The 26449-nt window shown below is 54.4% G+C and overlaps 9 protein-coding genes across 9 annotated transcripts; 3 read left to right on the forward strand and 6 right to left on the reverse strand.

The window, feature by feature from the left end:
- Positions 1-2601: 2601 nt before the first annotated feature.
- POSPLADRAFT_1134085 (hypothetical protein) lies at positions 2602-4293 on the reverse strand (the record flags this gene model as incomplete). Its single annotated transcript, XM_024484431.1, has 7 exons — positions 2602-2803; positions 2858-3037; positions 3105-3393; positions 3445-3546; positions 3601-3726; positions 3876-3913; positions 3977-4293. The coding sequence occupies 7 exons, from the start codon at positions 4291-4293 to the stop codon at positions 2602-2604; spliced, it is 1254 nt and encodes a 417-aa protein (XP_024341536.1).
- Positions 4294-4896: 603 nt separating this feature from the next.
- Positions 4897-5292, reverse strand: POSPLADRAFT_1098465 (hypothetical protein; the record flags this gene model as incomplete). The annotated part of the gene is made up of 1 exon (XM_024483167.1): positions 4897-5292. A coding segment is annotated over one exon (396 nt), but the record flags the coding sequence as incomplete, so codon positions are not given.
- Positions 5293-7139: 1847 nt separating this feature from the next.
- On the forward strand, positions 7140-10440 carry POSPLADRAFT_1069150 (hypothetical protein; the record flags this gene model as incomplete). The annotated part of the gene is made up of 9 exons (XM_024482336.1): positions 7140-7162; positions 7211-7230; positions 7284-7428; positions 7479-7612; positions 7659-8964; positions 9021-9314; positions 9367-9657; positions 9717-10031; positions 10086-10440. The coding sequence occupies 9 exons, from the start codon at positions 7140-7142 to the stop codon at positions 10111-10113; spliced, it is 2556 nt and encodes an 851-aa protein (XP_024341538.1). The 3' UTR covers positions 10114-10440.
- A 53-nt stretch (positions 10441-10493) lies between these two features.
- Positions 10494-11484, reverse strand: POSPLADRAFT_1031760 (hypothetical protein; the record flags this gene model as incomplete). The annotated part of the gene is made up of 5 exons (XM_024476811.1): positions 10494-10563; positions 10627-10709; positions 10761-11189; positions 11256-11338; positions 11391-11484. 5 exons carry the CDS (start codon positions 11482-11484, stop codon positions 10494-10496), a joined length of 759 nt encoding a protein of 252 aa, XP_024341539.1.
- Positions 11485-12992: 1508 nt separating this feature from the next.
- On the reverse strand, positions 12993-14007 carry POSPLADRAFT_1053557 (hypothetical protein; the record flags this gene model as incomplete). Its single annotated transcript, XM_024480419.1, has 5 exons — positions 12993-13059; positions 13131-13213; positions 13260-13703; positions 13779-13861; positions 13914-14007. 5 exons carry the CDS (start codon positions 14005-14007, stop codon positions 12993-12995), a joined length of 771 nt encoding a protein of 256 aa, XP_024341540.1.
- A 114-nt stretch (positions 14008-14121) lies between these two features.
- On the reverse strand, positions 14122-15083 carry POSPLADRAFT_1073177 (hypothetical protein; the record flags this gene model as incomplete). The annotated part of the gene is made up of 3 exons (XM_024482576.1): positions 14122-14528; positions 14589-14877; positions 14928-15083. 3 exons carry the CDS (start codon positions 15081-15083, stop codon positions 14224-14226), a joined length of 750 nt encoding a protein of 249 aa, XP_024341541.1. The 3' UTR covers positions 14122-14223.
- Positions 15084-15853: 770 nt separating this feature from the next.
- On the forward strand, positions 15854-18425 carry POSPLADRAFT_1178301 (hypothetical protein). Its single transcript, XM_024488579.1, has 13 exons — positions 15854-16104; positions 16156-16182; positions 16232-16260; positions 16316-16364; positions 16418-16495; positions 16550-16634; positions 16695-17144; positions 17205-17397; positions 17454-17511; positions 17567-17598; positions 17650-17667; positions 17729-17796; positions 17852-18425. Exons 1-13 carry the CDS (start codon positions 15908-15910, stop codon positions 17942-17944), a joined length of 1377 nt encoding a protein of 458 aa, XP_024341542.1. The 5' UTR covers positions 15854-15907; the 3' UTR covers positions 17945-18425.
- Positions 18426-19446: 1021 nt separating this feature from the next.
- On the forward strand, positions 19447-22185 carry POSPLADRAFT_1134070 (hypothetical protein; the record flags this gene model as incomplete). Its single annotated transcript, XM_024484430.1, has 7 exons — positions 19447-20049; positions 20140-20271; positions 20392-20481; positions 20548-21115; positions 21170-21270; positions 21329-21579; positions 21633-22185. The coding sequence occupies 7 exons, from the start codon at positions 19447-19449 to the stop codon at positions 22183-22185; spliced, it is 2298 nt and encodes a 765-aa protein (XP_024341543.1).
- Positions 22186-23389: 1204 nt separating this feature from the next.
- On the reverse strand, positions 23390-25642 carry POSPLADRAFT_1134270 (hypothetical protein; the record flags this gene model as incomplete). The annotated part of the gene is made up of 12 exons (XM_024484457.1): positions 23390-23558; positions 23613-23732; positions 23789-23875; positions 23939-24242; positions 24295-24520; positions 24575-24717; positions 24776-24881; positions 24935-25000; positions 25052-25063; positions 25132-25151; positions 25206-25338; positions 25391-25642. The coding sequence occupies 12 exons, from the start codon at positions 25640-25642 to the stop codon at positions 23390-23392; spliced, it is 1638 nt and encodes a 545-aa protein (XP_024341544.1).
- Between the last annotated feature and the right edge of the window lie 807 nt (positions 25643-26449).

Raw genomic sequence — 26449 nt, forward strand, 5'->3', positions numbered from 1 at the left:
ACCGCTGACCGCTTTACCAAGCAGGTCCACTTCTCGGCCTGTGATGAGACCCTGACGGCAGAAGGTGCGGCAGACCTATACATCCGCGATGTGTTCAAGCATCATGGGGCCCCGGCCAAGGTCATATCAGACCGAGGTCCCCAGTTCGCTTCAAAGTATCTCCATGCGGTATACAAGGGACTGGGAATCGAGCCGGCGCTATCCACAGTGTTCCACCCTCAGACAGACGGCCAGACTGAGCGCTGGAATCAGGAAATTGAGCAGTACCTACGTGCTTTCACAAGCCACAGGCAGGATGATTGGGCGAAGCAGTTGCCGCTCGCGGAATTTGCATTGAACAACCGAGTTCACTCTGCAACTGGGCACTCCCCTTTCTTCCTGCATCAGGGGTACAATCCTGAGATCCAAGTACGAATCAATCTGATGTCTGCAATGCCTGCGGCCGCTGATCGGCTCAAGATCCTGAAGGAGATCTGGGACGACACGCGCTCTGCGCTTGAGCTGTCAGCCGAGCGTATGAAGGTGTACTACAACAAGCACGTGCAGGAGGCACCAGTTTTTGCGCTGGGGGACAAGGTCTGGCTCAATGCCTGGAACCTTAGGCTGAAACAGCTGAGCAAAAAGCTCAGTCTCAAGCGCCTCGGGCCATATGCCGTGCAGCGAAAGATTGGAGACTTGGATTATGAATTAGTCCTGCTGAAGTCGGTGCTGGTGCACCCGGTGTTCCATGTCTCCTTGCTTAGCAAGTACACGTGTAGCAATATCCCGGGCCGAGAGCTGGAGGAACCGCCTGTGATCAAGGTTGAGGGCGACGAAGAGTACAAGGTAGAATAGATCAAGAATTCAAGGATCTTCTGGCATTAACTACGGTACCTCGTCAAGTGGAAGGGTTATGACGATTCACATACGTCATGGGAACCGGCGCGCAACGTTGCCAATGCGCCGGCCCTCATAGCCGACTTCCACCGGAAGAATCCGAATGCCCCTCGCCGCCTCAACGCTGCTGTCTTGGATGGTCTCAATTTCCAGCCAATGCCTTTGCCGCTGACTGAAGCACGCTGCCGCTCCGGGTGGGAGATGGGCAAGGGCGCCTTGCATGAGGTCATGCGCCATTGAGGGGGGGGGTAATGTCACGAGTTGACATGGCGTCTAGCCGTTTTGTAATTTTTTCCTTTTTGCGGGCTCAAACCCGCAACCTCTGTACTATACGCTTGAACAGACAAGTCGTTATCTACTGTACGATTAGATTAGATGGGGTGGCAGTGCACGGCACAGCTCGGGCTCCACTGACATAGCCGCTCTGACTCACCGGCCCCCGGGGCCGCGTCGGCATGCTGTGCACGGACCAGCTGCGTACGGACCAGTGCGCACAGCCTGCCCTTATCTCCCCATGTATATAAGCCAACCTCTGCTGCCCTAGGGACCTCAGTTTCGACCTCTTGTCCCTAGGTCAGTAAGCATCCTTTGTATTCCTTTTCTTACCTCACTAATATATTATCTTGTCCACAGCCTTAGGTTTGAGCATTGCTCACCATTGCTTTGGTGAGACCCAGTTGAACACCCCCAGCTTTCTTAGGTTTTCTTCTGTTGCTTGACCTCAAGTCACAACTGCAAGCTTATATACAAGGGATGTTTAGAGGAGGCTGTGCACACTGGTCTGTGTGCACTGGTCCATGCACAGCTGGTCCATGTACTGCATGCTGACATGGCCCCGGGGGCTGGTGAGCCAGAGTGGCTGTGTCAGCAGGGCCTGAGCTGTGCCATGCACTGCTGCCCATCTAATCTAATCATATAGTAGATAGCAATGCGTCTGTTTCAGGCATATAGTACAGAGGTTATGGGTTTGAGCCCACGAAAAAGAAAAAAATTAAAAATGGCTAGACATCATGTTAACTCGTGACAAAAGGCCACTTGGCCACAGGAACAATGGAACAAAAGAAGTGTGGCCAGAGCTGTGCTCCTGTCTGATTGCTCTGCAATTGATACAACCATGTGGTCACATAGTGTTGTGGCTCCCACCACTGGGGGATCATCCTAGACTGACCAGGGGACTGTGGCAGAGCACATTGTGACAACCACCTCAAGTCAGGCCATAGCCCTAGCTTCCAGGCCGAGCTGTGCCTTGCACATCACTACTGCCAATGCAACCACAAAAAATGTTATTCCCAGCCTCTGCACTATAAGGATTTCCTGAACTTATTTTCTGATTTCTATGTTTAAACACCTTGCATCAACATTTTATAACATTCACTGGCACACTTATCTGAGAATACTCTCCAATCAACAAACTTGAATCACCTCAGCAAGATCATCAGGCAGATAATATATTGAAAGTAAAGAGCTAGGCTATGCAGCAAACCTAACAGAAACTACTGACAAGCCTCCCACACATGCCCCTTCAAGGCATAACAGTGTTATGTTGCTCCTATCCTGTATATGTCAATAAATACCAGTGCAAGGAAAGCAGCAAAAACAACGATTAAGAGCTTGCACCCAGATACAGCAGCAAGGGATCAATCACAGTGGCTGGTGAACAATTGACCATCGGACGTTCAGTGCTTTTCGAAAGCAAAGCCCACATAAATATCTATTAATAGCGCATCAATATATGATCAGAAAATTGGCGGACATATACACACTCGCAGCCTCCCACTGGTCTTCATCCATATGGCTCTCCCCATTAGCATCGACGACACGCATGCGTTGCAGTAGGGGGCCAAATTCGTCATGTTCGTGATGCTCCTCGAAGATCTGGTGGAATTCCTCTTTGTAAACTAGCTTCAAGCCGTACTCAGCAGCCAGTCTAAATACGAATACGATCAGTAATAAAGCTCAAAGCACAAAGGAAAAACAGCACTTGACAAAGTTATCCCACTGAACGACATATTCAGGGACATCATCCACTGCATCCTGAAGGTAGAACCAGTATCGGAACCCAAAGAGTGGACGCTGTTCACGGGTCTCAAAACGGATCTTGTACACACTGTTTCCAAAGGTCAATTCTGACGCGTCTTTGGGTAGCGCATCAAGATGGCCCCTTCCGCATTCAAGTAACATGTATTTCGTTAGCCTACTTAGTGCAAGAGTAGTACCAGACAACTTACAGCAACTGGGTTGCATTCGGAATGGTGCCGATGAATCTGCCACCTGATCTGAGATGCGCAGACACATTGTCAAGCATGCACCGCGCCTTCTCCTCACTCTCGAATGCATAATGCATACAGAATTGCATCGAGACGACATCGAAGGGACGCACGAGCAGCCCCGGCGGAAGTCCATCACGCAATCTGTTCGCATAGCAATCAAGCGGGAAGAACGATGCAGCAAAGCGTGGACCCGAGCGCGTCTGCGCATGCCGCAGACGCGCCTGGTCCACGGATATGGCCGCGATGTCTAGCACAGCAGGTGAGTCTTAGCACGATGGACCATGCGTGGAAGACTTACCGACGCCAACATATTCCCGTACCTTCGCTTTCGACCATTTAGTCAGATCACCACCCTTCCCGCATCCCATGTCGAGCACTCGTCCCCTCAACATGCCGGTGCCTCCCCCAGCGCCTCGTCCTCTCATCGGTTCTGCTTCCATGGGTGATGCGGGACTCTCCACGAGAGCCGGATGCGCGAAGCGCGTAATGAGGACGCTCTTCACCCAATTGTTGAAGCTTTTCAGCCCTATGATAGGCGACTCCTGCCGCTGTGAAACGCCGACGTCCGGGCGTGCATTGTCTGAATGAGAATAAATTAGGACAAATTGGGAAGAACATCAAATCGAATGGATGAGCTGCGTCAATGAACCACAAGCATAGCAGCGACGCGGGATAGGTGCATTGCCCATTATGAGGGTGTGATGGAAACAGAACGGGTACAGTACTCACAGTGCTCTACCACCAATCCTACGTCACCCACTTTGCGTCTCTTCACGACCGGCCGCTCATCGTCCTCGTCGCGCACATCACCATTCGCCCCGACGCTCGACTCTCGCTTCGGTCTCCGTTGCATCTCTCGTTCGCGCTTACGCTTCCTCAGAAGCATCGTCCCGACACCGCCGGGATAATTCCGGTAGCGCTCCATCTCGGCGGGAGACAGAGGAGTGAGCACGGAGTGCGCGGGCGTGCGCCTATTTTTCGGCGCATACGGAGTCGTACTGCGTTTGCCGAAGAGATTATTCGTGTCAGTGCCCACATCTGCATTCGCGCTCTCCATCTTCACGTTAATGCTTGTGTTACCACCGGGTTGTGACCGGGACGGGGGCCTGGACGTTGTCTCAAGACTGGATCGTCTATTTTGGGGCATGCTAGTGGACATGGGTGCGGAGGAGGGCGAGGGCTGAGGATTGGGAGTAGCACGTTGGCGGGGAGGAGGCGAAGGCGTGGGTACATGCTGCCGGGGAGGAGGCATGGGGGCAGGATCAGGACCACTCCACTCGCCTGGCGTCTGTGGTTGGTTCTGGGGAGCAGATGCAGAGCCAGTCGGACGGCTAGCCACTACTGACGGCGACGGTGGTGCAGGTGGAGGGGGCATGTTCGGGGATCGGTATGCACCATTTGCGCTGCCACCTCGCTGCACAGGCGGTGGGCCCGGTCCTGAGAGCACTGAAACGGGAACAGCGATCGCGGTGGAGGGACGAGAGGAATGGGAGGAGGATGGGCGAGAGGAGTAGGGTATATCAGTGGGCATCATGAGGTTGGAGAGGGTCGGCACGACGGGCGAGCGAACGACTGGGGGGGTATTGGTACCCTGAGGCGTCGGCAAACCGCCTGGCAGTGCAAGTGAGGCGGACGCCAACGGTGAGCTGGTGACGGACGCAGACGCCCTCGCGCTCATGGTTGCGCTGGTAGATGAAGAGCTGGGCCATGCAAAGTACGAGCTCTCATGGCTGCTTGAGGTGGCACTACTTGTGTTCCCGGAAGAACGCCTCCGAAGCGGGGCAGAGTTCGTCAGCTGCTCGTGGTCCTCTGAACCAGCACGCTCGGTCGGTAGAAGAAGATGCGAGAAACCAGCGGGTGCACGCGGGGTGGTGGGCGTGAACAAGGGAGTGTCTGAGCCCGGGGGGTCGGAATTGAGCAGGACGGAGAGGTCTGTTGCACGTCGGCCAACGGGAGTGGACACGCCGCTCAGGGTGGACTCGGACTGCGTAGATGGCGCATGCGAGGAGGCAGCGCTAGAAGGGGTGTTGGTGTAGTCTTGGTGTGAGTGAGGCGGGGCAGGGAGGTCGATGTGCATGCGCGCAGGAGGAGTAGGAACGAGAGGCGAGTTGAGAACGGCATCGCGAACAGGATCGAAGGCCGGCATGATGGGGATATTTGATTTCTTTCCGCCAGGCCCTGGGAAGAACTAGACGGCGGGAACCAGGGTACCTTTTCGCGTTTCAGACAATATATTTCGAGACAGGTGCATGTGCGGGGAGAGTGATTGGCGACGGCGGCAGTATCGAGGAGGAGGTCGAGGAAGAGGAACGCGGGAACCAGGCGCGCGCGTGAAGCCCATGACTGGAATCAGTCCTCGGATGTGTCGCTAGCGAAACATTATTCTCTGCATTCGAAGTGTGGGGTGCAGGATCTGACAAGCATTCCCTACAAGATGATAGCCCTGACTGTTAACTTCGGCTCGCGAGTAGGACTGAGGCACTCCAATCTTACTTCTCGTGACGATGGCGATGTATGCGAGCACAGGGCGCGTCTTGTCCAAACCGCTGGAGAAGAAACACTTATAGTGGAAGGCTCTGCGGAGAGCGGGTAGTCTATTGTTCCGCCTTGCTTCAATGATGATGTGAGCATAATCGACCAACCAAGTCGGCAATGACAAGGATCAAAAGTCCCTGACTTTCGCTCGCATCTTCAAGCCTCTCAGGATTGCAGGGAGAACCTGACTTTTTATGCCAGCTGTCGTAGGTCTCACTTCCTCTTATATACCGGATCATACGCGACGTGCTTGCCGACAGAACTTCAGTAGTATCTCTAGATCTGCGTGTTCATTGACTTCACTTTGCAGTGACCATCATCTTCATCCCCGGGCCAATCGGTGGAGCAACTCAATCAGCCATCGCGCTGTGAAGGGTAGCCTCGATGCTCAAAGTATACGGTATACCTAAGCCTTGCGTAATCTGCCAGGTACACCTAGTCCTAGTTCGATGATATGACGGAGAACGTCCATGCATGAACGGTTGGTCAAAACCGTGAAGATGTGCTAGCCCGTGAGTGCTCCTTGTGCGCTATTCACGCATTCACATTCTGACCGATGAATTCGAGAGGTACTGATGGTCACATTATGACTTCGATTTGCTTGCATATATATTCCTTGTCGCAGGTCATGAAACCGCACCAGTGTCTGTGTGCCCTGTCGCAGAAGCGAGGACTCCAGACTACACCTGCCGAGATGCTCTAAGTCTTGTGCCCTGATACTCAAGCTAGGTGCACGATTCCATAAGGTATGCTGAAATCTATGTGGTCTTAATCGGCGCATGGCGACGACGTAATGCAAGAAAAACGACACCGCTCTCATACCTCTGCTTGCCATGGATTGGTCCGTAATCCCGGTGTGAGGCGAAACTATGTTCAAGTGTGTCTTTCATAAGAAATCTCTTGAACTATGAATAGACCCGAGCGCTGAAAGTCTTCGTCAGCCGCTGACGTTGCGCGCATCATCGCATTTGCGACGTGCGCAGTGGCGACTAGAAGTAATCAAATGTATGGTAGGATTGATGCTCGTGTGCATTATAATGTAGTGACAGTGCACATGGAAAAGACTAGTACAGATGTGCTATGCTAACATGCGAGCGCTCGAGGCTGTACAGTTTGTGACCCCGCGAGCACAGCTTGCACGGTACCGATGCACGATATGGTATTGCAGTCAGAATACGACAGCGGATGTAATGTACGAGGGGCACGCTCGAGCACAAAAACATGAGGTCGAGCGCGAGCTCCAAGGCTGCGGATAACTATTATTAAGTGAGACATAGCGCCCGATGTGGCATCAGAATTTCCCAGTAAGGCTATCTTTGGCCGGGAGATGCAAATTCGGCAAGGGGGGCTGAGCTCATCTTGCCGAAGTCGCAGTTCTGACCAAGTCCTCCACCGTCATATATCGTCTCTCTTCTCCCCACTGCGTATCACTCACAGGCCTTCCAGCTTTCGTACGCCATGTCGGCCTCTCAGGGTCAACCGTAAGTCGTCCTTGATGCAATCCTTCCCCATGCTCATCATGACAACAGGAAGAAGATCAGGATTACAGGTAAGTCCACCGAACGGTGACTCTGTGTGCACCTATGTTGATGTGGGGGACAGTTGTTGCTGCCGATGGGTTGACCAAGCGCGAAGTCTTCCGCCTCCCCGACCCTTTTGCCGTGATCACCGTCGATGCGGAGCAAACACACACAACCAGCGTCATTAAGAGGACACTGAACCCGTATTGGAATGAGAGCTTTGACATGTAAGTATTCAGCCCTATGGTAAGGTCGCCCACCCTCAACAGTTCTCTAGCACTGTCAAGGATTCTTCTGTTATCGCCGTCCAGATATTCGATCAGCGAAAATTCAAGAAACGGGATCAGGGTTTCTTGGGTGTCGTCAACGTTCGCATTAGCGATGTTCTAGATCTGGATATGGGTGGTCACGGTATGTTGCACCTATACTGTCGCAAACCGTCGCTGATGCCTCGCAGAGATGCTCACGTTGGACCTCAAGAAGTCCAACGACAACCTAGTCGTCCATGGGAAGCTCATTATCTATCTCTCCACCAATGTCAGCCAGCCTATCAGCAACCCTGGCCCTTCGCAAGTGAATGGTATCTCAGAGGCGATATCGGGATTGTCGATTAACTCGGCTTCAACCGCTGGCCCCAGCAGCAGCCAAAACCTCGCCGCAGGCAGCTCGCTCTCTCGTAGCTCGAGCGCTCAAGCGAGCGCTGTGGACGCTGCGAGCGCGCATGTCACAATGCCCACTCCCCAGGTTACCCCATCTATAGCGTCGGCAGAGACCGAGCAGCAGTCCCCTGCCCCAGCCCCGGCATCGCGACCTGTTAGCACTGGGAGTGCCGCAGCCGCGACTGGTGCGGCCTCGCCGATCCCGACCACTGTCAACGCCAGTGCAGCCGGGCACACGGCGTCTAACAACAACGCGCAGCTCCGGAACTTTAACCCTCATGAGGACCAGTACGGTCCCCTACCACCCCTTTGGGAGAGGCGAATTGATCCTCTAGGTCGCACTTACTATGTCGACCACAACACACGCAGCACGACATGGAACCGCCCGTCGTCCAACCAGACGACGAACACGCACACCCAAGACGGCGCGACTAATGCCGCCCGCGATCAGCACAACCGGCGCATTCTCGTCGACGATATGCTTGAGGCGAACAACAACGCGGGCGTCGCACGTACCGGCTCCGCGCAGGTAAACACTGCCGCGGCTGCCGTAGCGGCAAGCAACAATGTGACGACGTCAGGTGCGGGTCCTCTCCCCGCAGGATGGGAAGAGCGATACACGCCTGAGGGCCGCCCGTACTACGTGGATCACAACACTCGCACGACGACATGGGTTGACCCGCGCCGGCAGACCATTATCCGAGTCATGGGTCCCAACGGACAGAACGCGTCGCTGCAGCCGCAGACGATCTCGCAGCTCGGACCTCTGCCGTCAGGCTGGGAGATGCGGCTCACGTCGACTGCGCGCGTGTACTTCGTCGACCACAACACGAAGACCACGACGTGGGACGATCCGCGCCTGCCGTCGACGCTTGACGCGAATGTGCCGCAGTACAAGCGTGACTTCCGCCGAAAGTTGATCTACTTCCGGAGTCAGCCCGCGATGCGCGCGCAGCCAGGCAACTGCCAGATCAAGGTCCGGCGTAACCATATCTTCGAGGACAGCTATGCGGAGATCATGAGGCAGACGCCCAATGATCTGAAAAAGCGGCTGATGATCAAGTTCGATGGTGAGGATGGTCTTGACTATGGTGGATTGTCAAGGTACGGGTGGACTGTCTTGCATCACCTCTGCGCGGACTGACCACAATGTGCTCCAGGGAATTCTTCTTCTTGCTGTCGCACGAGATGTTCAACCCTTTTTACTGTCTATTCGAGTACTCGGCGCACGACAACTACACCCTGCAGATCAACCCTGCCTCCGGTGTCAACCCTGAGCACTTGAACTACTTCAAGTTCATTGGGCGATGCTTGGGTCTTGGCATTTTCCACCGTCGCTTCCTTGATGCGTACTTTATCACCGCCTTCTACAAGATGATTCTGAAGAAGAAAGTCACGCTTGCGGACCTCGAGAGTGTCGACGCCGAGTTGCATCGTGGTCTGACCTGGATGCTGTAAGTTGCTACATTCTGCAACTGGACTTGACTGGTCTAATACCCGAATTAGCGAGAACGACATCACTGACGTCATTGATGAGACATTTACTACGACAGAGGAGCGATTCGGCGAAATGGTTACAGTTGAGCTGAAGCCTGGTGGCGAGGACGTCCCTGTTACCGAAGACAACAAGAAGGAATATGTCAACTGCGTCGTGGAATACCGTATTTCACGCCGTGTCAAGGACCAGTTCGAGGCGTTTATGTCCGGGTTCAGCGAGCTCATTCCTCAGGACCTGATCAACGTCTTCGACGAGCGTGAACTAGAGCTGCTGATTGGCGGCATGTCTGAGATCGATGTGTACGTTGCTTCTGGTCTGTGCGTCGCTGCCACCGCCCAGCTGACTGATTTGTTCGCAGCGATGACTGGAGCAAGTTCACGGACTACCGTGGATACGAGGTCAACGACGAGGTCATCCAGTGGTTCTGGAAGTGCGTGCGTAGCTGGCCACCGGAGCGCAAGTCGCGGCTGCTGCAGTTCGCTACCGGCACGTCCCGAATTCCCGTCAACGGTTTCAAGGATTTGCAGGGCTCGGACGGCCCACGGCGCTTCACCATCGAGAAGTCGGGAGATCCCAGCCAACTGCCGAAGAGTCATACGTGCTTTAACCGTATCGACTTGCCGCCGTACAAGGACTATGCCACGCTTGAGCAGAAGCTCACGTTGGCTGTAGAGTGCGTCAAAATTCTGCTGTCTTTCTTGTAGTCGTTGCTCATCAGCTGTTTCAGGGAAACGGTTGGATTCGGCCAGGAGTAGCGGTTGTCAATTCTATACATGTCGACCACCTTTTTTCTATGTCTATCTTTTCTGTCTCGACCAAATTTGCTGCCCATTCGTTCGCGTGCGACTGTTTCTTTTTCCCTTGGTCTATCTATCCCTTATCTTTGTAATTGTGCCATATTCCACGGTAGCATCGTTACGATTCGCGCAGCCTGTTGATCCGCACCTCCGACATCATCCTTCGCGGGCGATCAACACCCTGGAGGGATGTAAAGGTCATGGACGTTAGCTCGGAGTGTACTTCAGATGTCTGTCTGCTCTTTGTTGGCTTACAGCAACTTAATACAAGTAGTGTTATTAGCTACAAGAGCAGGAGTCTCCGACAGTGTTTGCACTTCGTACAATGCGTTTGGGTCCTACTGGTTGGAGAATATGCTCCTCTTGTCAAGAGCAGCGGGGATATTGTCCAAATCGATTCGGTCCCACCTGCGCGAAATGTATAATCAGCGGTCAAAAGGCAACCCTAGGTCTATAAGTGAATCCGCATACGGTGGAAATACCGGCGTCAGACTATCGTAGTGCAGCTCTGGGCAAGTCGCGCTGATCGTCTTGATGATCTCATCGAACACAATCTGCATGGCTGTCAATATCTGCTTGCTAGCCCTTCCTAAAGGTAAACTCACGGCATATCCCTGCTGGTTGAGATGCAGTCCGTCCTGTAGATACTCGCTCAGGCGCTCCTCGACGTGCCCGCAGGCGTCCCAAAACTTGTTCCAGATATCGACGACGGGGACGTCCTCGGCCGCGCCGACGTCGCGCGCGGCCTGCGCATACGAGCGCGTAGCCTCAAAATTACGCTCAAGTGCGCCGCCCACGCGCCACTGGTGAGTATTCACCGGCGGCGGGGTAAGCAGCAGCACATGTGTCTCGGGAGAGTAGCGCGGCGAGGCGGGGTCGCGGACCATGCGGATTAGCTTGACGAGATTCGCAGCGTACTTGTCGCGCGGGACGTGATGCAGGGCACCCGGGGGTGCGGCGTCGTTCGCGCCCAGCCAGATGGTGAGTATGCGAACTTTAGGGACGTGCTGCTGTTCGTGCTGCGTCGCGAAGCACTGAGCGAGGGAAACAGCAGTCCTAAGTCAGGGTCAGGTGTATTGTCGCCGCTCGCGAGGACAAACCTGCTCGAACACAGGGACGACCCACTCTGTGTTGTAGCCGGACATGCCACGATTGATGACGTCCAGCTTGCGGTTGTATACGTCTGGAGGTGTGTGTCATGGAAGAGGGCAGTTGTATGTCCACACTGTGCTCACAGGCGAGCCGCTCGGCGAAGCCATTTGGCTCCCAACCTCTCTGGGTGAGGGAGTCGCCGAAGAGCATGATCATATCTCCGATGTTGGCGGCCATGGTGAGAGGGCTCTAGGACGGGGGGGGCGTGCGATATGAAGAGACCAAGATAACATATATTATTTCTGAGAACTGCGGGCGCCCACCTGTCGTATGTCATCCGCATCACAAGCCGACACGGGCGCGCTAAGGTGTTCTGTGTTGACTAGTATCCCCTAGGCAGCCTACAAATAGTGCGCCCGTTTTGATGGCTGGAGGATGGGTCTGCTTCGAAACGCGCATCCCGGACCGTAAGACAGCATTTCGAGTGTGCCAGCACTTACTGGCTGATGGCTGTCTGAGCTTACTATACTGTTGGTTTCAAGCTGTGGCGCTGGCATACTCGGCGTGGTTATTCGCAACGAGATGTCTAGACTCACTATATCATGCAACAATGTTGTGGTCGGGCATACAACAAGCAGAGCTGAACTGGCATGGAAATTTTGCATGCAGGGCAGCGTCAGGACACAAGTTGGGTGTCATGGCTATGGCGTGTGCCAGTGCCACAAGCGTATAGATAATCCTGAACGCTGTTTTTCCAGAAGATCTATATCATCTAGTATTTAGCAAAGCCCCTGGAGTTGATAGTCGTGCGGATCATGCGGGAAGTCTTTCTTGATGATTTCGCGGCATAACTGGTATCTGGCAAGAGAGCTGAAGTGAATTAGAGCGACAGAGGAGCTGGGTTCAGACATGGAGTAGAAATAATGATATTGTATCGCAGTTGTTGTAGATATCGCGCAGGACATGTGAATTGTAGCGAGCCTGCGCGACGCATTGCGTTGAGCAAGATCTTGACGGCGTGTTTGAAGATGAAATCATTTACTTGAATCCGAAATACTGAGTGAGCCCCCCAAGTTAACAGCAAGGCCAATGACGATGGACCTCCCCTCACAGAATATACTTTGGGGCAGGGTGGGGAAGAAGCTCACGGTAGGAGTCGGCAGTGGCAGAGAGGGCGACGGGCGGAGGATCTCGATCAGAGACGCGCCACTGGGTAAGGATCGTGAGATAGACGCTTGCTGTAATCTCTCGTCCTCATGGTCAATTATGGACGAGATATCCATGTTCAGAAGAAACTCGTTGTATACATGTCTCGCTCCATGACTGGTGGTCAGATTGAGGAAACTACTGTCATCGCGTCATGAGATGCAGTCTGCCTTTGCTTGCGAAGTCGGGAGCAACCGGGAAGACCTCGACAAACGGACGAATGTTGCAAGGTCGGTGTGGAACACTACGCATAGCTGCCGCGAGCAACCTCTGAGGATGAGTGCACGTCCATCTATTCCTTTTCTTTGTAATTGTGCCAATTTCACGGTAGCATTGTTACGATTCGCGCACCGACATCATCGTTCGCGGACGATTGTATAGGTCATGGACGTTGGTTTGGGGTGTACTCCGCATGTCTGTTGATTTACAACGACTTAATGAAATATTGACCTATGCTACAAGAGCAGGAGTCTTCGACAATGTTGGCTGCAGCGCCTACGAGCATGTGTTTGCACTTTGTGCAGTGCGCCTGGGTCCTACTAATTGGGAAATATGCTCCTCTTGGTAAGAGCAGCGGGGACATTGTCCAAGTCGATTCGGTCCCACCTGCTCGGAATGTACCATGCATCAGCGGCCGAACGACAATCCTATACCCATAAACATGAACGATCGCATACAGTGGGAATACCGGCGCCAAATTGTCGTAGTGCAGCTCTGGGAAATTAGTGCTGATCGTCTTGATGATCTCATCGAACACAATCTGCATGGCCGTCAACGTCTGCTTGCTCTCATGGAGGTTAACTCACGGCGTATCCCTGCTGGTTGAGGTGCAGCCCATCCCACAGATACTCGCTCAGACGCTCCTCGACGTGCCCGCAGGCGTCCCAGACCTTGTTCCAGAGATCGACGACGGGGACGCCCTCGGCCGCGCCGACGTCGCTCGCGGCCTGCGCGTACGAGCGCGTGGCCTCAAAGTTACGGTCAAGTGAACCACCGTCCTGCTCGCGGAGCACGCGCCACTGGTGCGTGTTCACCGGCGGCGGGGTCAGCAGCAGCACCTTCGTCGCGGGGGAATAGCGCGGAGAGGCGGGGTCGCGGACCATGCGGATCAGCTTGGCGAGGTTCGCAGCGTACTTGTCGCGCGGGACGTGCTGCGAGGTGTCCGGGGTGGCGGCGTCGTTCGCGCCCAGCCAGATGGTGAGTATGCGGACTTTGGGGACGTGCTGCTGTTCGTGCTGCGTCGCAAAGCACTGAGTGGGTGGGGGTGGGTATCAGCAGTCCCTAGGTCAGAATCAGGTGCATTGCTGCCGCTCGTGGGGACAAACCTGCTCGAATATGGGGATGATCCACTCTGTGTTGTAGCCGGACATACCGCGATTGATGACGTCCAGCTTGCGGTTGTACACGTCTGGAGGTGTACGTTATGGAAGCGGGCAGTTGTATGTCCACACCGTGCTCACAGGCGAGCCGCTCGGCGAAGCCATTTGGCTCCCAGCCTCCCTGTGTGAGGGAGTCACCGAGGAGCATGATTACATCTTCGACGTTAGCAGCCATAGTGAGAGGGCTCGAGGACAGGAAGGCCGTGCGGTATTGAAGAGATCGAGATACATATATCACGATCGTGCCTTGCCCGGCTCTCCGATGGCATCATCCCACTCGCCGACAAACAGCCGAGTTCCTCTTATTATAAAGCGTCACGTACTAGGGTAGGTAAATATAAGTACACGGACGACCGATGCCACTCCCACCAGTCTGAGCGGGCCAAGCCGTTCACGCACGCAGCATCTCAATCAGTTTGCTGCCCAGCCCCTCCGCCGCCATCGGATTCGCACCAGATACCACCTCCCTGTCCACGGTGATGCCGCCGGCCTTCTTGCCGACCGTGGACACCATCTCCGCCCCCTCGGCCTGCAGCGTGGACTCCACCTTCGGGATCTCGCCGCCCTGCAGCCTCTCCACGAGGCGCTCCTCCGCGTCAGACCACGACGTGAGCTTGTAGCCCTTGTACGCGAAGCCGGGCGAGTCTCGCGCATACTTGGTGGAGAGCAGCGCTAGCGGACCGTGGCAGATCGCCGCTGACAAGACGCCGTCAGCGTCGGAACCCTCATGATAAGAGTGAAACAAGAGTCACGTACCCGTAGGCTTCCCGCGGCCGTGGAAGTGCCACAAGATGCGTCCAAGGTCGGGGTTGTTGCCCAGGTCGCGGATGGGCGCGTGCCCGCCGGGGATGAAGACGCCCGCGTAGCTCTCGAGCTCGTCATCGGTGATCGACGGGAACGGGCGCGGCAGCGCGAGGTTGTTCTCCGCGTACATGCGCTGGATGAGCTGGTTGTCCCTGTTCTTTTGCAGCCAGTTGCCGAAGTAGACGACGAGCGACTCGGAGAGCGGGTCGATGTTGGGACGGCGGCCGGAGGGCGACGCGAACTGCATCCGCGATCAGTCTCTGAATTGAGCCAGAGCTAGGGAATGCATACCGTCACTTCGTATCCAGCATCGAGCAGCTTCTGGAGAGGCTTTGCGAGCTCTGTGAGGAAGACGCCTGTCTCTTGGTTCGTGGTCGAGCCGTCGGGCTTTTTAACGGGGTATGAGTCGGCGTCGGAGAGGATGATGAGAACTTTGCCAGCAGACATATTCGTGAGGCGAGTCCGTGAATGTCCGGGGTAATTCGTGTCGTTATGAGGTCGTAGCGTGTTTGAATGGAAGAAAGAGAGTGGCAAAGTTATAGCTCTAAGCCATTGGAGTCGGTGGGTCCATGACGCATCAAGGCCCGTCACCTCTGAGACAAGCACGGATGTATGCGCCTGACGGTGGAATTACGGGGCTCTCCACTCTACCTATGCGACTGGACGTGCGTCAGAAAACAACAACACCATCAATGGGAGCATGTCGCTGGTATGCTGATCCACCTCGGCCGATGTATTGTGCGGCACGTAGAAAGTCGCCGAAGGCGTTAATTATGTGCACGTTTGTGGTCCAATACATGTTTCACGCATCATGGGATGGCCTTAAGAATTGCAGTGAATCTCGCCGCCATGCCGCCACGACGCGCTGCAATGACTCGAACGCCCGCTCCGGCGGATAGTGAAAGCGCCGTATGTTGCGAGAAGATCAGCCGCGATGCCGCTGTGGTGACTCTGCAGATAGAATGTGTTCACAGCGGCCGAGGGAACATGCAATGTTTCATGCCGATAAGCAGAGTGTAGGTGACTGAAACAAAGAAAGCGCTGGGGAGAACGAATTGGTCATAGGAATGAGTGGTGGCCCGATCAAAGAGGGCCAATCTCGATCGACCATTGACAGTCAAGATGGCACCGGACTTTAATACATGCGCAAGATGCTAAAGTATCAGCACAGGAGCATGCCGCTCTCCTTGCCTTGTCCTCTCTGCGGGCCTCGACGGCGAGCATCTGCCACAGCTTGAGTTTTCAAGCTTCAAGCTTCATTAGCATTTTCGATGTCGGCCTCAGCTGCACAGACACTCGCCGACGACGAGCGGTCCGTACGGACGTTCAAGGCTGACCCGCCCCCCTGCTTGAACGAAAAGTCGGGCGGGAAGGAAGGTGACGAGGCGACGGAAAGGGAGCCAGCGCCTATCCCACCCCAGGTATTCCAGGAAGGAGGCTGGAGGGGATGGGTTACAGTCCTCGGAGCGTATGTAGTCCAGTCGCGCCTATATCCAACAGCTGACGGGTGCCCCTCCAGTTTCATGGTCCAGTTTTGCGGGTTTGGGTATGTTTTGAGAATTACTTGGGGTTTCCATGTCTCATTGGCACCAAAGATACACGTCATCCTTCGGAGTATACCAAGGTGAGCCATTTCACAAACTAGTGTCATGAAACACACCAATGCTTACAGACTGTAGCGTTCTACACACAGGAGTATATCACGAATCAAAGCCCCTCAGCAATTTCGTACGTCTCGAAACCAGCAATTAGTGATAAACCACTTACCATACTACGCGAAGATGGATTGGAAGCGTAAACACATTTCTCGTTATTGGTTTCGGACTCGTATCAGGAAGACTATACGACCGAGGATATTTGTCAGTAACACGTCTTACTGGCTAATCCATTGACCTCGACTCATGTGTGTGCAGTTACTATCTCACGATTGGCGGGTCTCTGCTGTACTCGTTCTCGCTGTTCATGCTGTCGCTCGCAAAGCCAAACAACTTCTATCAGGTACTTCACTGTCCCGTCTTCGCTGAGAAGTATTCTGCTTACACACCACTCTCCGCCCAGGTCTTCCTCGCGCAGGGCATCGGTATGGGGCTCGGGGCAGGGACGGTCTACATCCCCAGCGTCGCCGTCCTCTCGCACTACTTCCACAAGCGGCGTGCGCTCGCGATGACCATCGTCGCCTCGGGCTCCTCGCTCGGCTCCGTCATCCACCCGATCATGCTCAACAACACGCTCTTCTCCCCGCTCGGCTTTGGAAACTCCGTGCGCGCGAGCGCGGGGCTTGTGTCGGGCATGCTGCTCATCGCGTGCTCGCTGATGCACCCGCGCCTGCCCCCGCCGCAGCAGACCCTCGGGTTCGCGCAGGCGGCGCGCAAGTTCGTGCGCGACCCGGCGTATGTGTTTGCGACGATGGGGCTCTCGATCTTCACGGTGGGGTACTACTTCCCGTATTTCTACCTGCAGCTGGACGCGACAAAGCATGGGCTGAGCACCACGTTCTCGTTCTACTCGGTGCGCGATGCGTCCATACTTGCAATACCGGCGGTGGGGGCTGACTGCGACCGGTACTAGCTCGTCATCATGAACGGAGCGAGTTTCTTCGGACGACTGTCTCCGGGGTTCTTTGCAAGGAGGCTTGGTATTACGAACATGATATCCTTCGCGACGTTCGCATGCTCTATCATGATCTTTGCAATGATCGGCTTGAAGAGTGTCGCGAGCGTGGTCATCATAGCAATCCTGTTCGGCTTTTTCGCCGGCGTCTGTAGGTAACTCCTGGCTTCCGGAGAGCGACTACGCTGACATGCGCACTGGTGCTAGATATAGCTCTCATGGCTCCGCTGATGGTGGTCTTGACCGAGGACCTGTCTGAACTGGGGTAAGTGCAAGGTGATCGCATTCCGAAAACTCTTACATATTCACTGTCGCGCCAGGATTCGCATGGGGATCGCATTTGCATTCTCGGGTACGTCCTCCTTTTGAGCATCGCAACCGTCCGCTGACGAATTCCTGGTAGGCCTTGGTAGCTTAATAGGTTAGTGATACGAGTAGATACCTCTGATCGTGCAGGTGTTCTGACGAGCGTGCGTTCGCAGGCACCCCAATTTCGGGCGCACTGCTCACGGACAAGTATATATGGTGGCGGCCTGCCCTTTTTAGCGGGGTGAGTCATCGAGGAGAGTGCGTCGAAGGAGCACGAGCTCATATCCTTCGCTCAGATCACAACCATGGCGGGAGCGTTGTCCTTCTTCAGCATGGCGATCATGGTGCACCGCCGATCACGCCCAGCGCAGCCTGTTCTTAAAGCCTAAGCCAGCGACGCACTCGATGGCATGCGCTGTCGAGGAAGAGCGCCACGAGGCCGTAATCAACTGATACGGTTGGACGACTCTCATGCCAAAGACTTACTTTATGTAGAGGTGCCTAGGAGCCATAATTTGCAAGGCCGTAATTGACTTGATTTCGCGCGAGCTCCTCGAATCGTGGCGCCACCAGTGCGTTGCATGTAAGCCGTGCGTCAGGAACGATGGAGATCGGTATGAACCCACATTACGATACGATTGCACGAGGTGGCTGAGGTGATGGGTGGGTGGTGTGGCGTTGCGACGGTTCACCGACGTGGGCGCGTCCAAAGCAAAGTCGTTTGGTCACGTCTTTATTACGTTGTATCGGCGCGTCTATCCTCGCCATTGCGCGGCCTGACACGAGGGGGAATCGATTACAATTGTCGCGATGGGGAAACCACTTCCATCAAATCGAAGGCTCGGAGGTGGAATCCCTATTAGTCTTGCCCATTGTAACCAAAATAGAAGGTGTTGTGCGAAAGTCGACGGAACGGTCCGGGGAGCGCGCGTCAGGGACGCGAGGCTGTAAAACGCGATCACGTGCTCTCATGATGGACGCGAGTGTGGCGTGGGCGCCTGTGCGGGGCGCGCGCCAATGTGACGCAAAGTCGAACATGGACCAAATAACACGTAAACAAACGTTGCGTTGTTACAAGGCTTTCTGCGCTGGTTCTGCTCTTTGCACGCGACACATTGCGACACACCTCTCCTGGACACCTCCCGGCGACGCCCCATACCCGTATTTTGTGAGTGTTGTGTTGCGGGGCATGGAGAAGCGCGGGAAACGCGGGGGCAGGTGTGGACCCACAGATGTCCACAGACGCGGTTTGTACGCTGCCCGTTTCAGGCGTGCCTCACTGCTCGCCTCGGATCAGCGCGCACGTTTGGTTCGCTTTCCTCGTGTGAACGCCCCGAGCCCGCTGCTCTCTCCTCGACCTGTAGGCAGCCCGCTCACCCACCCAACAGGCACGGCCTCCTCCGTCAATACGTTCATTCAGGTTCAAGGCATCAAGGCATCAAGGCAAGTATCTCACCTTTTGAACCGTGTGAGTCCTCGCTTCTTTCCGCGATCAATCCTCCATATCTACCATGCTTTGTCTGGTGGCGGACGAGACTTTATGCTGGTCCATCCTGATTGCACCGTCGGAGCCTATATGTGTTCCGCTTTATGGTGGACAATGGCGGACGGAGTCTGAGCCCCTTTCTATTCCGGGCATCCTGTCTTCGATCCAGATTCAACTCCAGATTTGCTTGTGTCGACTGCTAATGTAAGCCGCCATTGGCCACACTTTCTGTGCCAGGCCACGATCACTGGTTCAGTTCCAGCCTTATAAGCGTCTCAGCTCTTGCCTCCGTCCACCACCGTCGTCCGCTCCACGACCTCATCCTGTGTATTCATATACGCCCTGCTTGTTGTAACACTGCTTACTGTATCGACTATCCTCCTCTGTATCATGGCTTCTCTCCTCATGAGCCATTGGGACTCCAAACTAAAACAAATCCGTCGAGCAGATCTGATCCAACCTTACAAGAAACAAAAAAGACACCACCGCTCCAGTTACGACATCGAGAACATGGCACCTTTCATATCCACCTCTACCTCAAGCAAGCAATATCTCGCGCCGCCCCCTGCGCCCTCACGCAAGCCCAGCCAGCGGTTGATGCAAGTTCGTAACGACATTGATGACTTCCTCTCCTCCGAAGCGGACCTGGACCTTGAGCTCTCGTTTGCCTCGACCATGTCGCTGCACTCGCCACAACGCGACACGGTAGACCTCGCCTCGGAGAACGACAACTCGAACTACGTCCCCATGGACATCTCGCCTGCGCCTCAGCGTATCGCTCCTCCGAGCTTCAAGGACCAAGGCAAGCCTACCATTGGTCGTCCAAGGGCCTTCACAAGCAGTGCGCGTTTGTTCGGCAAGGACATGAGCAACGACAGCTCTTCGGCTTCCAGTCTGAAATCTGTGGCCAAGTCAACTGACACCAGCGGGACGGGCAAGCGCCTGCAGCGTGCCGCTCTTCCCTTTGAATGGATGAGCTTTGGTCAAAACAACAATGGCTACAGTCAGGTCAGTGATGTTTCGAACGAGACTGTACTGCCTGCACCCAGGCCGGATTGTGAGTCGTAGATCATATTTGACTGACATGCTTCTTGTCAGCCACAGAACATTCCGTCTTCCCCAGCGGCCTCCGACGCGATGGACATCGACACTTCCTTCGTCTATGTCCAATCGTCCTCGGCGCCCCGGGATGGCCCGCTCTCCGCTGCGCCCACGATCACCGCTTTCGATGTCGACAACAACCCGCTGCTGGACCTCGGGCCGCCCTCAGCAGCTCCGACGGTCAACACCTTTAACAACCTGTTCTATGACGTGCCTGTGGCGTCGAGCGACGCGCCCGATGTCTACGAGGAAATGACAAGCGAGGCTGAGGTTTCTCAGGTGATCGTTGTCGAGAGCCCAACCCAGCCTTTCCCAAAGAAACGTCGCTCCTTGTCGCCCGTTCCTCAAGCACGCCGTCGCTCTCTGCTCCAGGAGCACGAGCTGCAGGTGCAAGCTGCCTTGGAGGAAGAGGCCGCTAATGAAGAAGCTGCTTTGGGTTTCTCCCCTGCACCATCGTCGCCTGTGGTGCGCAAGCTTGAGCGCATGGCCAGTGGTCCCCTCCTGCGAAAGCCAATGCTTTCCGGCCTTGGTGCCCCTATGGAGCTCAACGAGAACAAGAAGCGTCCCCGCCGCCCAGTATTGAGTGCAATGCTTACGTCGAGCGACGTTCCCATCCTGCAGCCTCGTTCTGCCTACCCCGCGGATGCTTATGCTCACGGCGAGAAGGAAAATGGGGCCACGAAGGCTCCGTCGTACGCACGCCATGTGCTCCCGCCGGTGCGTCGCGCATTCAGCGCGATGCTTCCTCCGAACGTGCTTGACCAGTCGCTTGAGTCCGAGGATGCGAGCTTCGAGGTGGAGGGCCCTGACATGAGCTCACCTGCCCAAGCATACGCGAAGCGGCAGCAAGTCAAGACAATCCGCCGATGCGACGGGACAGACGACTTCCGCCCCCTGACGGGTGCGACGGCGCTGATGCGACGTGACACGGAGGCGATGAAGGGCCTCAAGCGAAGCGAGGACCGCGAGGGCCGTGGCCGCGATCGCATTGAGAGGGACACTCCGCGGAGTAAATACTTGAATGGAGGGTCGGGTCTCGGCAGCTTTGGCGACAATGAGGCTTACGGTAAAATCTTGCCCTGCCACCGCGTTAGGGAGGACGGATTGATGCGCGTCACCAGTGAGACTGTGAGTGTCGAACTTTCATACTCCTGACGTCTGTTGCTCATGCCTTCGCCACATCCAGTTGGACAAACTCATTGACGGTGTCTACGACTCTCAGCTTGCTTCGTTCTACATAATCGATTGCCGCTTTGACTATGAATACAACGGCGGGCACATTCCGGGTGCCATGAACATCAATACCACGACGGGTGTCGAAGAGTTCTTGCTCGGCTCGAATGCCATCAAGCCCCTGCCTTCGATCAGCGGCGACACGAGCAAGAAGACTGTCCTCATATTCCACTGTGAGTTCAGTGTTAAGAGAGCTCCTACCTTGTGAGTACCGTCTTGTTCCTTTGTCACATTAAAGACGCTCACCATCCCCACAGTGCTAAGCACCTTCGTTCCAAGGATCGCGCGATGAACAACCATGTGTACCCGAATATCCACTACCCTGAGGTATACGTCCTCGAGGGAGGCTACAATCAGTACTTCCAGCGCTCCGCAACTCGCTGCCAGCCTATGGGCTACGTGCAAATGGATGACCCTCACTACGCTGCCTCGCGCCGGGAGGACCTGGACCAGTTCCGCAAGGGCAAATTCGGTCGAACCAAGTCGTACGCCTATGGAGACGGTAAGCTTGTCTCCGGAGTGTCGGTGCAGCCCAAGAGGAACACTGCGCCCAGTGGGGGTACCACCGCTCTCTTCGCTGCGGCCAATGCTGCCCGCACGAGGCGCGGCGGTGGCAGTGGCAGTGGTCTACAGATGCTCAAGGAGGACAGCGTTACGAGCCATCACACGGATGACGAGGACACCGACATTGGCGATAGCCCCTGCCCGCCCCCTGCTAAAAGTGGTGGCGTCGTGTTCAAGGGCAAGAAGATTGGTCGTCTTGCGAGAGCTGAGACTTATGATTCGGCTCGTTTATCCGCGGGCTACTAAACACTCCAGCTCACCTCGCTACTCACTGTCTTCATCAAAGCTCTCACCTTGGACCACCATCTTCTACCTTTGGGCCGTTCTTTCCTCTTTACACCCATGTCGCCCGCCTCATGACTCAAAGCTAATGTCCACAACCGAATGATGCAGGCAATCGTCTGACTGTAACCAACGACTCCACTGCAAGACCCCTATGCATCCTATGGCTCACCGATGACGCTCGTTATGCCGAACATTGCTCTGCTTCAGCTTCATCACATCCGCTTCGTCAGATCTTCTGGTCTGACGTTAACTCTGCCGCCTTCGATGTTCGTATTCTGAAGTTCCCCCTCGACCGCTGTTTTTCCAACATCCTCTTCCTTGACTACCACATCTTCCTCAGCAATAACCCTGTCAACACAACGCTGAACTGCCTCTATTCCAGCATCTCGCGTGCCTGCATGGTGTCTAGCTCGCGCTCGGCATGCTTGAGCATTGGCTCTGTAGCTATCTCTATCTCGTGACATATCTCACTATGTACGCTACATCCGAACGGTTCTACCTGACGTCGGTCATCTCATACAGCTTCCTATTCTTTGTCGGTTCCCGGCTGTCTCATTCTGTTCTGTTGTCCACCATTTCCCACGATAATCTCTCAGCTATCTATTGGCGTGCACCTGTTTGTTGTGTTCTACGCCGAGTCGTGTCTTTATTCTCTGCATCTTTCAATTGATTTCTTGGACTTCTCAATATAGGTGTCCACGGACAAGCTACCACATCCTCTCTTCCTAGAGTGTCCCTCAATACATCATCGTCTCCCAATGAATAGCACGGCCTCCCTGAGAGTAAGGATAATCGTGTGTTGGTGAACGTCACTCCCAATCCAGCATTTCAGCGAAAGCAGAAGACAGCTTCTATAATGATGTGCGCTGGAGAAGACGGTAGGCATATCACATAATACCTCCGCAAGACCGTAGAGGTGTGAATGTGCTCCGACTGTTCACGACTTGATGGCACGACTTGATGGAAATAGCAGTGACTGTTCCGATTGGCGTAATCGAGAGGACATGCATACTGTAGGTGAGGCCAGCTGGACACCATGACTTCCTAGATCTCCCAGTGATCTCAGCTCAGAAGTAGCAGTCTGTCCATAAGCTGTGCCGCTCGTGCACGTACAAAATGTACAAAGGGAAAGTGAGGATCATGAGATGGCTATTGGGTTACAGGTTCAATTGCGTTTGTATACTTTGATCAAAAGAGGCAGCTGACACCCTTGGTTCTGTTCGCCGCGCACAGCAGGACGTTGAACACCGATGGTCTTCGCCGTCAGTTGACCCGCTGGAACCGCCAACTCGAACTCGAAGCTGCGGACGAGTGCAAAGACCAGGGCCTTCATCCTGCATAAGGAGGCGTTAATTGAGTTCACGACAGCAGGGTGCCGTGACACTGACTCGACAACAGAGAAGCGGAACCCAATGCAAGAGTGTGCGCCACCCAGGAAACTCATCATATTGGCCCACACTCCGGGGATGGTTTGCACTGCGTCGGGGATAGACTCCCAACGTTCAGGTCTGTGTATAAAGACTGCATCAGTGTTAATCCGCATTGATACTAGGAATACGCGTACTTGAACTCGAATGCATCTTCTCCCCAGAGTGCCTTGGATTTATTCATTGCAATGATAGGAATGAAGATGTGATCTCCCTTCCTGACCCTTTTCGGCGACGCACATGTCAGCCTGAGCATGAAACCATAGATGAAATGGACGCTAGTGCACCTGACAGAGTCCTGAACCTGGCCGCGGATATCAATGTATGGCGTGTTAAGCAGAATCACGTCGTCCTTGATTGCAACCCTTTCTGTCGCGGGCACGGGTGCATGTACGCGCATTGTCTCTCGGACAACTGCCTCGAGGTAAGGAAGCTCATTCAGTTCATCCATTGTGGGGTCCTCAGTTGGAACGCTCCAGAGTTCGTCGCGCAACTTCTGCTGTATCTCAGAGTTTTGTGTCAGAGCATATAGGCACCAAGCGACTGCATTGCTCGTTGTTTCATGACCCGCGATAAGGAACGTTGGTACCTCTTGCAGGTCTGTTAGTACGCGCATAAAAGATCGAAGGAGAAAACTACTCACGAGCCAATACGTCTTTATCGGACAGTCTTTGACTCTCTGGGTTATCTCTTGACAGATTACTTTTGAGCAGCAATGTAAGGAGGTCGCGACTCTGCAGCTTGTTCTTTTCCTTCTGATCACTAATTGCTGCAGCCACAATCTCTGCCTTCTTGTTGGAGATGAGTTCCATACCAATGCGCCTCATCACCTTTACTGCGCTGGCTATCCGCCTCGAACGCCTGTCAGGCTAGAAGCAAATGGTAGTCAGGGATAACGTCCTTTATACGGGGTGAATACCTACAAGCAGCCGCAAAGGGGGGAACACCGCCTGCAATACAGGCAGTATAGCGAACCCATCCAGCGAGCGAAAGAGTACATTGAATGCCTCATTCAGCTCATTGGGCTTGCCATCGACGTTCAGGGAGTTAAAGTCGTAGTTGAAGCCTGAATGTTACGTCAATGGGCGAGGGCATTAAGGACAGCGTGAACAATAAGCGCATACCGGCGAGTCCAATAACATCCAAAGTCATCTTGCTCAGTCCATTCAGAACTTCAATGCGACCGGGCTCCCCGTTCTTTGAAAGTTCGTTCCTCCAAAATTCGCATAGCTATAAGATGGTCCGCTTAAGACCGATCATTAGAGCAGCTCGGAGATTTATACCTTATGCGCCTTTTCCACAAATATCTCTGTCAATCCTCTGATTTGAGCTGGACCAAAAGCTGGATTCTGACCGTTAAATGTAACGTTGCCGAGGAGGTGGATCAGCTCAAAACATACCATGACCCTCCTCTTATAAACGCACGGATGATGAGGTATAAGATCAAGATATCTTAGCAATCAAGTACATTGTTCCATACCTGCTGTCTGTGCCGATCTCCTTGATATAGCTGTGAATATCGCTGGCAGTAACCACAGTACTGAAGCTGCTGACCTTCAACCGACAAGAGCCCGTGGCCTAAGATTTGGATCAGACTGAACCTACTAATCTCTGGCTTCCAATAATCATTCGAATGGCTTTGGATGTAATTCACCGCTCGCGTGTCCGCGGTAAACAACCGATAAGTCTTTGAAAGGAGTAAGTTATAACGCCGCTTTCTCAAACTTGTAATGTCTCACTCCAGCCCAGCCGTTGTATTTGAATGTGGTACCGTGTCTCTCCACCCAGCTTTCGTATAGAGCTGCGCTATCTTCGGCGGAGAACATCATCTTCAGGTGACCCAATGGCCAGCTAGGACTCGGAGGACCAGGCAGATTGCGTAAAGCCGATGTGTACGGTGCTCTGAGTATCGAGATCACCTTCCACAGGACAATAGCCGCTATTGCCCCACTCATCGACAAGAGCACGTTGGTGGTAGTGACAAAAACCATCTTGCCAGAGCGTCGCGGATAGGCGAAAACAAGAAGATAACCCGTCGATGTAGTCGCAAACGTCCCGTTATATAAATTCGCGCGAAGATCGTCATAGCTGCGCTTTGTCTGGTTCTGCGCTGCGCATCCATGCATACTTGAGGTCAGGAGACGTCAAAGTTCACATGTCAGGATTGGGTCTCACGCACGCCGACCACTGCAACTCCTCCCGAGGGAGTGAGACTGCAAGCGAGGATCCGGGCACTCGCATACCCCGAGTGGCAATGGGTCCAACCATCAGATTCTGCTGATCTTCATTGCTGGCCGCATAGTACTGATGTAGGGACCTCAACAGGACGTTGAACCGCGCCGACCGGTAGTAGTCGAGAAGTCCGAGAGAGAGCGTAAAACAGGCTGCCGCATACATGCCGCACCGGATGCCCCTTAGCGGACCGCTTACTACAGAAGTTTAGCCAATCTCCGCCACAGGCTGGAGAGCGGGATTAACATCGGCAGATATGCCCGCGAGTGTGGACAAGACACCAATGCACAGCGACGGTAGTGTGTCCTCACATCTGGAAGCCGTTGATTGTACGCCATAAGAATACAGGAATGGGGTAGGTCGAATGGTGGTTGAGGAACTCACGAGGAGTGATCAAAGGACGGTCGATTAAGTCATGCGCAACGGCATTCAACGGGTATACATCCCCATGGGATGTAAAAGAAGTCCAGAAGGCGAAAAGGATTGACGGCTCGAGCCGGAACACGATGAGCTTGATTTACGTATTTCTTCCGGAGCTGGAGGCGAGTATGTGCAGTAAGACGCCG

Source organism: Postia placenta, assembly GCF_002117355.1.
Source record: "Postia placenta MAD-698-R-SB12 unplaced genomic scaffold POSPLAscaffold_3, whole genome shotgun sequence".
In the NCBI taxonomy this organism is placed as follows: Eukaryota; Fungi; Basidiomycota; class Agaricomycetes; order Polyporales; family Adustoporiaceae; genus Rhodonia; species Rhodonia placenta.